General features: G+C 39.4%; 1 protein-coding gene across 10 annotated transcripts in view; it reads right to left on the reverse strand.

The window, feature by feature from the left end:
* The window catches only part of Urgcp (upregulator of cell proliferation), a 41,144-nt gene that overhangs the window by 5,140 nt on the left and 21,546 nt on the right, over positions 1 to 14,458 (reverse strand). For 4 of the 10 annotated variants that reach the window (XM_047561252.1, XM_047561249.1, XM_047561250.1 and 1 more), the window contains 4 exons: positions 4,912 to 4,938; positions 4,536 to 4,606; positions 1,393 to 1,443; positions 1,077 to 1,115 (listed from right to left, as the gene is read on the reverse strand). In XM_047561252.1, the coding sequence (XP_047417208.1) occupies positions 1,077 to 1,115; positions 1,393 to 1,426 (73 nt within the window). In that variant the 5' untranslated portion in view covers positions 1,427 to 1,443; positions 4,536 to 4,606; positions 4,912 to 4,938. Of the gene's footprint in view, positions 1 to 1,076; positions 1,116 to 1,392; positions 1,444 to 4,535; positions 4,607 to 4,911; positions 4,939 to 5,737; positions 5,796 to 14,458 lie in introns of those variants that run through there. The other 6 variants (XM_047561255.1, XM_047561248.1, XM_047561256.1 and 3 more) reach the window with 4 other exon arrangements.

Consider the following 14,458-nt stretch of genomic DNA (forward strand, 5'->3'; position numbering starts at 1 on the left):
GAGGAACTGCATGGAAAGGGTTGCGCCATGACAACATCCTACATGGATATTTTTCAGGTTTCATAGTTTTGCCTGGATGAAATCAGGGACATACTTTTCTTGTTTATACATAGAACAAATGTTTTTATTAAGTTACAAAATAGTAAAAGGGAACAGGGAAAAGTCAGAACAAACAACCCCATTCACACATGCACCTATGCCTAGACTATGGCTCCTGGCAGGCTGTTTGGCAACTCTGGGCCTGCATTCCCAAACTCAGGTGAAACTATTAGACCACATGAAGAGTTTCTAAACCTAACTGAGATTATAAGCACTTCAGGAACTTGTTTAAAATAAAAGATTCCATTCAGCCAAGCATGGTAGCACACTTATAATCCCAGCTGTGTAGGAGGCTGAAGCAGGAGCATTGCAAATTCAAGGTTAGCCTGGACAACTTGGCAACACCTTATCTCAAAATAAAATTTCAAAAAAAGAATCGGGATGTAGCTTACGTAGCTGGTATGAGGCCCCTAGGCTTAATCCCCAGTACCACAAAAAAAAAAAAAAAAAAAAAAAAAGAGAGAAAAAGAAAAAAAAATCCTAGGTGTCCCCTCCAAAGATGCTAACTACAGAAGTGGATATGTTGAAGAAGAAGGCTGCTGGTGATGACCCATGGTTAGTGAGCTCCCCAGGAGTTTGGTTTTCAGCAATATTATTAATGGTCCATAAAGCACTAATGGATTAGAACATCCCAGATCTGAGCACCTTGTCTTCCCAGGATTTAATGCAGCTAGATATGGGAACTACCAGCCTAGATAATGTTCCTCTCCAATAATACATCAGAAAGCTAGAACAGCTGGGTGCAGTGGTGCATGCCTATAATCCCAGAGGCTTGGAAGGCTGAGACAGGAAGATCACAGGTTCACAACCAGCCTCAGCAATTTAGTGAAGCTGTAAGCCATTAAGTGAAACCCTTTCTCAAAATAAAAAATAAAACAGTCTGTGAGGGTGGTTCAGTGGTTAAGCACCCCTGGTACAAGAAAGAAAAAAAGAAAGAAAGAAAAAAGAAAGCTAGAATAGAAAGAGAAAATGCATACCTGTTGGGAAGTCATTGTCCTGAGCTTCATTTGTACCATCTATGAGAAAAGGAAGAAAGAGTCAGGGCTAATATGGCTCAGAGATAGAGCAATTACCTAGCATGTCCCTGGGTTCAAGTCTCAGTATAGCACCAAAAAAAGAAAAGAAAAATGATTGGCACAAAGTAATTTAAGCTAAACCCAGAACCCTCCTCCTTTCTTACCAAAATAACAACGTATCTCAATTATTACAAATATAAAATCCCAGTTATTTTTCACTTTTCTCTCCTCCTTTTCCTTCCCGAAACCAATCTATGCTAAGTCCCATAGTTTCTACCTCCATAATGGAACCCGCAGTCATCTCCTTCCATTTCTCTCCATTCCAAATCTAAAAAACAAAAGAAAACAAAACAAAAGAAAACCATAGGGATTTAGTTTCATCAGCAAGTTAGAACCTTTTTATCAAAACGTTTAAGGAAGAGGGCTGGAGGTATAGCTCAGTAGTAGAGTGCTTGCCTAGCATGCATGAGGCCCTGAGTTCAATCCCCAGCACCACACACACAAACAAACGCACAAAGTTCAAGTAAGGATACCGTGGTCAATGATTACCGTTTATACTACAGGTTGCGTATTCCTTATCTGAAATGCTCAAGAAATGTTTTGGGTTTTGGAATTTTTCTTTGCAGTACTGGGGATTGAATCCAGTGACTCAGGCATATAGACAGGCAAGTGTTTCACCACTGAACTGTATCCCAAGCACCTTCCCCCAACCCCTGCTCTTTGGTGGTACTGGATGGAATCCAGAGTGCTTTATCTTTGAGCTATATTCCCAGTCCTTTTTATTTTATTTTTGAGATAGAGTCTGGTTAAGTTGCTGAGGCTGGCCTATAATTTATAATTCTCTTGCCTTATCTACTGAGTCACTGAGATTAAAGGTATATGCCATCATGCCCAGCTCCCCATCCCTTTTTAAAAATTTTATTTTGAGAGAAGGTCTCACTAAACTGCTCAGGCTAGCTTCAAACTTGTAATTCTCCTGCCTCAGCATCCCAAGTAGCTGGGATTATAATCATGTACCACAGAGCCCAGCTCAGCATTATTTTTATTCTATCAGAAGGAGTCTTTATAATCACTTAAAGTGATATTTTTATATCGGAGTACAAACCCCCAGGTACAGAGGGGAGAGTGGGGAAAGTTATGTCTCTAGCATTACACTAAATCCATCAATACTAATATTTTAATTATAGAATGTATTTAACTAATGCTATCAGATGCTATCAGGAAAAAAGATTTTAAAAAAACTCAGAGCCTTGTGCATGTGAGGGAAGCCTTCTATCACTGAGTTACATCTTCAGTTCCCAAATTTATATTTTTATGAACTTATTATCAAGAAAAGAATCTGATATTTTCAGATTTATCAATCCTCATGATTCCCATATAATTAAGAGAAATCCTAATACTTCAAACTCTCTTCTTTGATGATGTCTCTGGGAAATGGACATGAGACAGGCTGAAGAGAGAAAAAGGAAATGGCTTCTTAGAGCCCAAAGACATGAGAGACAACGCAGGATGAATCAAATTCTAGAAGTCAAAAGGTTACTCTACTCAAAGTAAAGAAAACACCAGAAAAAAATTTTTGCAAAGAATTCAAAATACCAAATAAAGAGAGTAAATAGCTAGAGAAGAGAGTGGGAAACACTAGAGACTCAAAGATGGGGTTGGGGGTTCTAGAGTAGTCTGAGCTGGAATCAAAAGTAACCTAGAGAAAACAGGACTTTGCTTGGTTAGGGATGGGGAAGAGCCTGATTTCAATTCAGAGAGATAACAGGTGCAAGAAGTCAAGGAAACACAAAGTAGTCAAAATCAGGAAACTAAGGAGTGGGGACAACCTAATGTTCCACAGGCAGAGATGCAGAAGGCAAATAAGCAAACTATTCTACAGGTAGATAGGAACAACGCAGGAACCCAGCAAGGACACAAATCCACAGTAAATACAGGGAGGCCAGCAAGGCTCAGTTCCATGAGCCAAGGTCTCCACTAGAATTCCTGTTGGATAGGACCTGGCCTAAGGAGGAGGTAAGCCTGAACTCCAACACCACAGGAGCACCAGGCTCAAATGGGCACAAGGGCAGTGTGTGGGCCAGGTCTACCACTAAAATTATATACAGTAAGAACTGTTATTAGCATAAGTGGGAGAACTCAAAATAAGGCAATTAAAACCATTTTCCCTCAAACAAAATGATCTCCTCCCACCAATTATGATAACACTTGGCATGCACCCTCTAGTGTTTTCCACGAAATTTTGGAATACTTGTTATTGGGCAGTAAATAGACATTTAAGACACCATTTCACACCTTGGAGCTATTAGCATCAAGAATGAGGTATGAGCTGGGCTTAGTGGCACACACCTATAATCCCAGTGACTTGGGAGGTTGTGGCAGGAATATCACAACTTTCAGGCTAGTTTAGGCAATTTAGTAAGATTCTGTCTTAAAATAAGAAATAAAAGGGGCTGAGGATGTAGCTGGTGGTAGAGTACCCCTAGGTTTAATCCCTAGTATTACAAAAAAAGAAAAAGAGAAAAAGAAATGAGGTATGGATATGTGCAAGCAAAAGAATAAAGTTAGACCCCTACCTAATACTGTACACAAAATATTAATTCAAAATGGATCAATGATATAAATGAAAGTACCAAAACCATGAAACTCTTAGAAGACATGGACAAAAATCTTCATAAATTTGAATTTGACAATGGGTTCTTATATACCAAAAGCACAGGCAACAGAAGAAAAAAAAAATAATTTGTGCATCAAAGGACAATAAAAGTAAAAAGAGGGCTTGGGATGTAGCTTAGTGGTAGAGTGCTTGCCTAGCCTATTTGAGGCCCTGGGTTTGATCCCCAGCATAGGAAGGAAGGAAGGAAGGAAGGAAAGAGGGAAGATGAGAAGGGAAGGGGAAAGAAAAGGGAAAAAAAGTAGGAAGACAGACAATCAACTCAGTGGGAGAAAATATTTGCAAATCATGTATCTGGTAGGATCTAAGTATCCATATAAAGAACTCTTATGCCAGGGGTGGTAGCAAACACCTGTAATCCCAGTGACCTGCGGAGCCTGAGGTAGGAAGATTGCAAGTTCCAGGCCAGTCTCAGCAACTTAATGAGACCCTTGGAAATTTATTGAAACCCTGCTTCACAATAAAAAATAAAATGGACTGGGGATATAGCTCAGTGGTAACGCACCCCTGGGTCAAGCCCCAGTACCAAACAAACAAACAAAGAACTCTTACAACTTTATAACATAATATCTCCACTAAAAAGTAGGCACAACACTTGAACAGAATAACTTGAGAAAGAATGTTCTTGTAAAAAGAAAAATAAAGGAGGTCCATGATCCCCAGCTTAGGGAAGTACTGAAATCCAGAAACCCAATGGGACAGAAGGAAACACATCCGCTTCAAAGTGGGCTTAAGTTCAGCTTTACCTGCAATTGCCACAGCTGTTCGTCTCTCTGATGGTTTTATTTCTGGGGCCACTTCTCCCAAATCAGAGTGCCTGAAACAATTTCAGAAGAAAAATATAATTAAAATAATGAACTACTGCTTACACCTATCAAATTGGCTGCATATGAAAATCTCTTGGGGAGCTTTTAAAAACTACAAGCTCTGGGTCATACCCCAGATCCATGAAACCAGAACCTCTGGGAGCTGGTTCTGGGCATCTCTGCTTTTAAAAGTGCCCTCTATGACTCTGATGTGCAGCCCAGTCAAGAATCATTAGCCTGGAAACTCCAGCACTTGCAAAATCTGCTGGCCAGAGAATAAATACAGTCATTCAGAAAGACATAAAAATATACATACCCTTTGACCAGTAATTCCACTTCTATCCTAAGGAAATAATTAAGATTTAGTTATAAAGATGTTGATGCCAGCTTTATATATAATAGCAAAAAGTTGGATGCCTTTTTAAAATCAAAGGCTGATAACAGGGAATTATGATCTTATTCTGCAGTCATTACAAAATATCTTATGGATTTTTTTGTGTGCAAATGATTTTAGATGAAACACTATGGAAAGATGTTAATGTTATACTAATTAGAGGGGGAAGTCAGGTTATGGAACAGTACTGTATTATGATACAATTTAATAAAATTGTGTGTATTTATCTACAGGTACATATAGAGAAATCTACAAGGATGTTCATTAAAAGTTAATAGTGTGGGCAGGGAGGGATAATCCTGAATTTTTTTTTTAAGTGATGCTGGGAAATCAAACCTATGGCCTTGAACATGCTAGGCAAGCACTTTACCACTGAGCTACACTATGCCCCTGAATTCTTTTACATAGATTTAAGAACTATATTTTCATTAAAAATAACCTATTTTAGGTATGTCTTAGAAATGAGCAAACAAGTAAATATGTTGATTTTGTCAGAAGTCAAGGTTTTCCTGTGGAAGAAAGGATATATAAATGTAAGATAGAAGAAGTTACAAAACTTGAAGAGGCATAATGGAATGCGAGGCATTAGTATGAACTATAACTTCTACATGCATCCTCAGATCTGTGTATGTACATGTATATTTCTATGTGTAGATATGCATGTACATACATATTTATTTCCTAGCTCTGTCCCCAGATAAGGGCCAAGAAGCAAAGACACTGCAATAGCAATGCGCACACCTCGTACCTTTAATTCCATGGCAAAAGAAACAAGGACTCCTTGGAGATTCTGGCTAAAGCCAGGGCTAGGGCAGGGAAAGAACAAAAGGAACTTGAGCATACTAGTTCAGAAAGTAAGCGAGTGCTCTGAAAAGTTCTGGGGCATGCTACGGGATACAGGTGTCAGCTAGAGGGGCTTCCCTGGGTCAAACTGGGGACAATGTGAACATGAACAGAATTAAATACAGTAACTTAAAACCACTGAAAACAGGAATTAATGAGTCCATTCAGATAACAGACAACTAAATTGGGGTGGGGGAATCTTGCTCAAAAAAGAATGTTAAATATGGAAGGGAAGCTGTAGTCAGAATGGTACCATTTTGCAATCATTATATTAAGATGGTCCAAGCAAGAGCAAATATCAAATGCTAACTCTTGGAGGAGAATGTTGATGAGAAGTAAGCTATTTGCCTGGTATTACAATGTCTCCTTTTAGACTGCTTATTAGGTGCCAGGAAGAAAAGAAGAGTAATTACACAATGAAGAGCTCAGGTGATGCTCTGGTGATCAAAATGAACCTTAATGTGGAGGACAGGCAGACTTCATGTGCCCCTGCTGTGACACACTGAAGAACGGCCCACAAGGTAAAGTTCTGATCAATCTTAAGGACAAATGCAAAATGGGGGACTTTACGCTAGAGGGGAGAACTGTATTATCCCAGAGTATGCATGTCATGAAAGACAGACTGTGGAAATGTTCAGGATTAAAGGGTATTAAAGAGACAAAATCAAACACAATACCTGATCTATACTAGATTCTGCACTAGAAAAGGAAATTTTGGGGTCAAAATACAAAGAAATGAAATATGGGTACATCAGTGTTACTATACTGTGGTTATTATGTAAGAAAGTACCTCTATTAGGCAACAGACACTGAAGGATTTAAGGGAAAAGTGATATGGTATATGCAACTTACTCTCTGCTATGGACTAAATGCTTGTATCATTCCAAAATTCATATGTTAAAAGTTTACCCCCTTAACCTGTTTGTCACAAAGGGGAAAATAAATCCTGGATAAGCAGCTATAGGCAGCTCAATAACCAATGGCATATCTCAGTGAGGAACTTCATTCCTCACTAAAATGAAATGGATCCAGATACTCTTAATTCACGTGATTTAAAAAGGTTCAATTCAAATTGGGAATGTAGCTTCATTCAATGAAGCAAAGTAGCTTCATTCTCAAAAGTAATGGAAAATAAGGTCTCATAATTTTCTTTGACATCCAACCTATCCTGATAAGATGGTTAAAATGCCCTAGGCACAAGGTTTCTATTAAAACCTGTTAGATAATTCCAGATCTCAGTCAAGGCTTACATTGAAATGCAAACAAAGGAAGCCTAAAGGCTCAGTAGGAGACCGGTCTCAAACCCAAGGGAAAAAAAAGGTAAAAAAGAGCCTTACCTAAACTCCAGCAAAAGTAAATTTTATGGTGCCTTACTAAAGTAATTAACGGCCGTATCATTTTCCCAGGACTCTTGTTTTTTTTTAATTCTATATTTTTTTTTGAGCTCATGATTTTTTTGATCAGTTCTATTTTTTATTCAACTAGAGTTTTTGAACATCTGTTACATTGCAATGGAGATTCACCTATAAAGTTACAAGGCCTTTGATTTTGTGTTATTTGTATGTCGTGCTGTCTGATGTCATGTTTTGTCTGTATCAAAACCGAGCGCTCCTAAAATTAAAATTTAAAAATGGATCCAGATACTCTTAATTCACGTGATTTAAAAAGGTTCAATTCAAATTGGGTAAACTAATAAAAGTAAAATGTCTTTGAAAATAACTCGCAAGTCTCTAGATGGTCAAGCTAATAAAATATTGATGTTAATAAAATGTCTAATATCAATTGTTTCTAGGACTTTTCTTCAACAGGAAAGAGACAGCAAATACTGTTCAGGACACTTGTCTGATATCTTGGTTTTTACAGAATAAGTGAATTAGAGTTAACATGTATGGGATTACTCAAATGTGTTTGTAGAGACATCTGATTAATTTACAAAGTTAAAATGCTAATTGTTAAATAACATCGAGTACTTTTAACTCCTTAAATTACATGGGGTAACATATTTAAACATTATTGGTGTTTTCATAGGTTGGTAAATAAAAAGGTTTACAGTTACAAAAAAAAAAAAAAGTTTACCCCCAGTGTGATGGTATTTGGAGGTGGAGTTTTGGGGGTGATAAGGTGATGGAGGTAGAGCTCCCATGAATGGGATTAGCGCCCTTATAAAAGAGGCCCAAGGGAGCTTGTTTCACCTACCACCATGTGAAGACACAGCAAATAGGTTCACTAGATGGTGCCTTGATCGTGGACTTCCCAGACTACGGAACTATGAGAAATAAATTTCTGTTGCTTATAAACCACCCACAGTCTGTGATATTTTGTTACAGTAACCTGAACAGACTATGTTTCTAATAGTTAAGAAAAAATGATTTATGTGTTTATATGTGTGTATATAGGCTCATATACACACAGATGAGAGAGAACGTAAGACTACACAGAGAAGCGATAAATAGGGAATAGTAAATGAGGTAAAATGTTAATAGAAGAATCTGGCCAGACACGGTGGAACACACCTATAATCCTAGCAACTTAAGAGGCTGAGGCAGGAGGATCACAATTTCAAGGCTAGGATACGCAACCTGCCAAGACCCTGTCTCAAAATAAAAAAAGAATTGTGAATGTAGCTCAGTGGTAGGTAGAATGCCCCTGGACTCATCCCCAGTACCACTAAAAAAAAAAAAAAAAAAAAAAAAAAAAAAAAAAAAAAGAAAGAAAGAAAGAAAGAAAAAAGAAAAAAAAAGGAGACTCTGGAAGGGACCTTGGGGCCTTTTTATTTTTGTAACTTATCTCTAAGTGGAAATTATTTCCAAATAAAAACATTAAAAAGTTAATAGTGGTTACTTATGTCTGGGTAACAGGACATTCATCTACTTTGGTCCTATTTGTATTTTTTAATAGAAGCATATGTTAATTTTATAAAACTAATAGAGCTATTAAAATGATGATGAGTCTGTGTCAGGACAGATGAGACAAATGGGTGCCAAAAGAAGCCTTGATAACACGGTGCCCTTAAAACTATATTTTTCAAGAGTGCATATTCTATATGTGAGTCTATGGCATAGAGGACAGGTCTCAGGTCCCTTGAGAGAAGGCATGGAGCACTTCCCTAAACCTCCATTCAGTTGCTCAGCAAGACAAAAGTTTTGTGTTTATTAAATATATCCTCCCAGAGGAAATTTTAGGATCTGTGGTTGTTATTCCAGCATGCTCCTTGGGGTCTCCTCCTCTGCTGAGAGGCTTCTGCCACCCCCTGAAGATGGTTCCAATAGCTAGAGTTTCCCTTCATGCATGGCCATCTTAGTCACTACAGACAGAGCATTAAACAACTTTCTGACTTCATAGGACCTTGATGCTGATAAAAATGGGAGGTTTTCGTTGCTTTCTCTTCAGTTGTCTGCAAAGAACATATTACATATTGCTTTGTAATATGAAAAACACCAAAAGCAACCTTAAAAAAGGAAAACAGCATGACTGGTTATAAATAGTTCCCAGCAGGGAAGCTACTAGCCTGGCCCAGGGGCTCAAGGATGCTGCCAGAGAATCTCAGGTAGGGAGAGCAGAGGACAGGTTTTTACAACCCAGGATGCCAATAACAGGTGGCCTCTCAAGCTGGAAACTTGTCCCTCGACATGTCTTCCAGATAGTTCCATGAATAGGATTTAACTTCACCCCTTTCCATCCCACATAAGAAAGCAGTGAAAAAGCAGCAAAGTCACAGGGATGATTTTGAGTTTGTGCTAATTTAGAAAAGAGTACATATTTGCAAATTCTGTAGTTTATTCTTGCCACTAAACTGCTTGCAGCACATCATAACTGAAATGCACAAACCATGAATTGTGGGTCCATCACTGCTCCTGAAAAATGGGGGAAACTGGAGGCAGAGTCACACTTGTGTGTGTCTAATGATTTTTATTTTACAACTTTACTACATATGCACAATATCCTTGAATACTTGTACTGGACTGAATTTTGTATTCCCTCAAAATTCTTATGTTGAAGTTGTAACCCCAATGTGATTATATTTAGAGATGGAGCTTTTAGGTAATTAAGACTAAATGAGGTCATAAGGGCAAGGCCCTCCATGTGATGAATTTGGTCTCCTGATAAGGAGAGGGCCTGGGCTGGGCATGTTGGTGCACACCCACAATCCCAGTGGCTCAGGAGGCTGAGGCAGGAGCATTAAAAGTTCCAAGGCAGCCTCAGCAACAACTTCCAGCCTCCAGTACTGGGAAAAAGTAAATCTCTCTTGTTTAAACCCCCAGTTGTACTTTTTGGGGGTAGCTCAAGCAGACTAATACAATACCCAAAATCTACTTTGCAAGGTGGAAAGCAGGGCTCAGAGAGATGTAGCCAAGGGATCTGCCCATATCACCAGAGTTAGGACCCAAACATGAATGTTTGTTTCCCTTCTAGTTCATCTTCTTTGTTTTTTGCAGTGTTGAGGATAGAACCCAGGACTTGGTGCATGCTAGTCAAAAGATCTACCACTGAGCTATACCCTCACCTAACTCTTTATCTTTAAGGTTTAGGAAGGTTTGAGATGACTTCTAATGACAGCTAGTAATTTTTTAAATAATTTAAAAAGCCAATCTGCTACCTCTAACTCTAGCCCCATTTTAAGCAGTGGACCTTGTAGCCTTAGGTATCCTCCTGCCTATATCATAGGCAGAGTCAAAACTGGATGGCAAAATACTAATAGCACTTCCACAGGTCCTAGACACAGTCAAGGCAAGGGAGCTTCTGCAAAGTAGTTTTTGCAAATTGCTAATATCACTAATATTAATTTTATTCCAAAAATAATATAAATGTAAAATACTGAAAAGCATCATGCTTTTGCTTTTTTTCGTATCATACTTTCAAAAACTATCACTATGTTAATCTGTCCTTCCCTCCTTTCAGTCCACTGATGCTACTCTAACTCATCTGTTAAATGACACACTGCATTCTGTGTGCTCCCTCTGACTCCCTCCTTAGTAGCTGTGTAGTTTCAATCTTTTCCTGAGACTCACTTTGGCCCTGTGCTTCTTTTTCTTAACTAGTATATTTGGCTCTACACATTCTACTTCCTTATTCACTTAACTAATAATGAATATTTTCCCACATCCTTAGCAACTCTGAAAAACATTCTACTTTTAATACTAGAGGTAATTTTTTAAGAGTAAATATCGCCCCCACTTTTGTACTGAGAATTAAATCCAGAGGCATTTTACCACTGAGCTACATTCCCAGACTTTTTATTTTCTTATTTTGAAATGGGGTTTCACTAAGCTGCAGAGGGTCTAAGTGGGTTTCACTAAGTTGCTGAGGGCGGCTTCTGAATTGTGATCCTCCTGCCTCCGTCTCCCAAGTCACTGGGATTATAGGTATGCACCCCCATGCTACCAAGGGTAAGTATTGTCTTGCTAGTATTCAAAATATATGTTTAGGTGACCCCAAAATATAGAGATAAAATCACTCTCTAGAGGTGAAATGATGAAACTTCAGGTTTGCAAATGAGTTCCATCATTTGCAAAAGTAATCTAAAACTATCTCAGAGGCTTGTCAATAAATAGCTTTAGGGAAAAAACCAAAAACAAAAAAAAAAACAAAAATAGCTAGGCATAGTGGCATATGCCTGTAGTCCCAGCTACTCGATTAGGCTGAGGCAGGAGGATCACTTGTGCGCATGAGTTTGACATCAATCTAGAAAATACAGTGTGATCCCCATCTGGAAAATAAATAAATAAGCCAGGCACAGGGGTGCATGCTTATAATATCAGTGACTCAAAAGTCTAAGGCAGAAGGATCCCAAGTTCAAGGTCAGCCTCAGCAACTAAGTGAGACCCTGTCCTAAAATAAAACATAAAAAGAGCTGGAGATGTAAGTTGGTGGTAACAGACCCCTGGCTTCAAGTCTTAGTACCAGAAAAAAATTAAATAAATATACACATACATTCACATACACACACCAAAACAAACACTCTCAAGCCTCTAGGGTGTGCCTTCCAGGGGCACCTCCTTACACAGACATCTCTCCAGTGTAGGAACTACCTGACCCTCAGTGTCCTCAGCTCTTTCTCTCATGTTAGCAGTTAGACCTATTAGTTTGTTCCAGATCAGGATGAAAACCCTGAACACTGCCAGGATACAGATAGAATTCACCCAGAGACCTACATCGAATGTGATTGGCATGAGGTGGTCTTAATTCTATTTCTGACAAGTCTACAGTGGCTCACCTTTCACTTCCACCTCTCCATGGAAGATGAAGCAAGACCAACTTTCCTTGTATCTTTTTCTTGTTTTTCCCTTTTATTTTCTTTCTTATTACTTTTTTTTTTTTTCTCTAATTTTCCAACAGAATTAACTGGGGAGCTTTTGTACTAAAACCTGGCGTTTCTGATTCAGCAGACCTGGGTGTTTAATGAATAAGAAATGATCTATTAGAGTTGGGTGTGGTGACACACACCAGTAATCCCAGTGACTTGGAAAGCTGAGGCAAGAGGATCACAAGTTCAATACCAACTTCGGCAACTTAGTGAGGCCCTAATCAACTTAGAAAGACACTCTCTAAAAAATAAAAAAATGGATAGAAACGTAAACAGGTAGGTCTGGGACATAGTTCAGTGGTTCAATCCCCAGGATGAAAGGAAAGAAAAAGAAAGGAAGGAAGGAAGGAAGGAAGGAAAGAATCCACTGGACACTGGGATAAGCCACGCCTTTGTTTTTCTGCTGATTCGCCTCATAGTAGACAACCCCTGGACCGTGTCCATCAATGCCCTGCACAAACAGCACAAAACAGTGAGCAGGCCTATGTCCTGTTTAACATCAACCACTGATTCCTACCAACAACCATGGCTTCTTCAATGGGTGGTGCCAAAAGACAAGATGGTACCTAGGAAAACAACCGAACCAAAAGAGCACTAGATGAACACAGGCACAACTGTCACCCTATCATGATCACAGATGACACAGGTACAAATGCTCACTAAAATGTAATTGACACTAAATGTAATGCTCACTAAAATGTATTATTTGAATAATAAAGAACAACTCCATCTGTGGGGTTAGATATAAGAGCTTTCAAGTCCCCCTCTCTTTCTGCTCTACATCTGGTGTGGTGACAAGAAAGCCGGAGGTTCTTCCTTTGGTGCTGGTTGGGGACCCTCACTCAGTCACCACCCTAAACCAAAGCAAAACTCCAAGACAGTTGTTCTGCCCAAAAGTCTCACTCCATGAGCAATAAACCTTTTTAAACTTTTGAGTGTAGGTTGTGGGTTGAACTGTGTGCCCCAAGTCCCAAACCTGGTATTACGAATGTGACTCTATGTGGAAACAGGATCCTTGCAGGTGTGATTAGTTCAATTAAGATGGGGTGATAAAGACTGGGCCTCTAATGAAAGGATTAATGCCCTTTTAAGAGGGAAATCTGGATACACAGAAAGAATGCCATGTGACAACAGGGCATAGGCTGATGTAATGTAGCTGAGAGAGGCTAGAGAAGCTAGAGAGAGGCCTGGGACAGAAGTCCCTCAGAGTCTCCAGAGAAAAACAAGTCATGCTGATGCCTTGATTTTGGTTTCTAGACTGTAAGAGAATAAACTTCTTCTTTAAGCCACCTAGCCTATGGTACTTATAACAGCAGCCACAGGAAACTACACCATGTGTGTGGCCTGACAGATATATTAGCTTCCACCTCTGTCTTCATATGGCCTTCTCCTGTGTGCCTCTTTTCTGCTTCTCAGACACCTATCATGTTATCCTAGAGACCAGCCTAATCTGGTTTAACATCATCTTAACTAATTACATCTATAAAAACCCTGTTTCCAAAAAAGAACATGTTCAGGACTTCAACGTATCTCTTCAGGGGGACACAATTCAATATACAATATCCAGGCCAAATCTGGGTTGGGGGCATCTCACCTCTAAAAGGCAACTCAGAAAAGCTTGAAGTCTGCCATGCAAGCCAGGCATGGTGGCACACGCCTGTACTCCCAGGGGCTCGGGAGGCTGAGGCAGGAGGATCTTGAGTTTGAAACCAGCCACAGTAACTTAGCAAGGCCTTTAGCAACTTAGTGAGACCCTGTCTCTAAATAAAATATAAAAAAGAGCTGGGGATGTGGCTCAGTGGTTAAGTGCCCCTGAGTTCAATCCCTGGTACAAAAAAAAAAAAAAAAAGGTTGCTGTGCAGCCAAGGGACGGCTGAGACAATGTACGTGAAAAGATCCTATCAAGTGACACACAGGACAAGGAAGTGCCCGATACTATGACACTGGCTGTAAGGAGAGGAAGCAGAGTGACCACCTGAACCCTGAGGTCATAATCATCTCAACACCCCCCAAACTGAGAGACTTCTGAGAAGATAAACAGTTCTAACAAGGCACCCGTCTTTGTCAAGGGTTCCATAGCACATAAGGCTCATCATATGATAGGAAATGGGACTTTCAAGTGCAGCCCTAATCCTCCAAGGGTGTACCCTAGACTTAGGTTGGAAAGATGAAGAATCCCTCGTTGCACAAACACTGTATAACACACATGCTAATCCATAAAATGAGGTTTGCTATCCCTGCCCTGCATAGCTCATGAGGTTGTTACAAGGATCCAAAGAGATTACATCCAAAGAGATTAAGCAAGTCCATGTTCTCTTGGAT

This window comes from Sciurus carolinensis, chromosome 8 (assembly GCF_902686445.1).
Source record: "Sciurus carolinensis chromosome 8, mSciCar1.2, whole genome shotgun sequence".
NCBI lineage: Eukaryota > Metazoa > Chordata > Mammalia > Rodentia > Sciuridae > Sciurus > Sciurus carolinensis.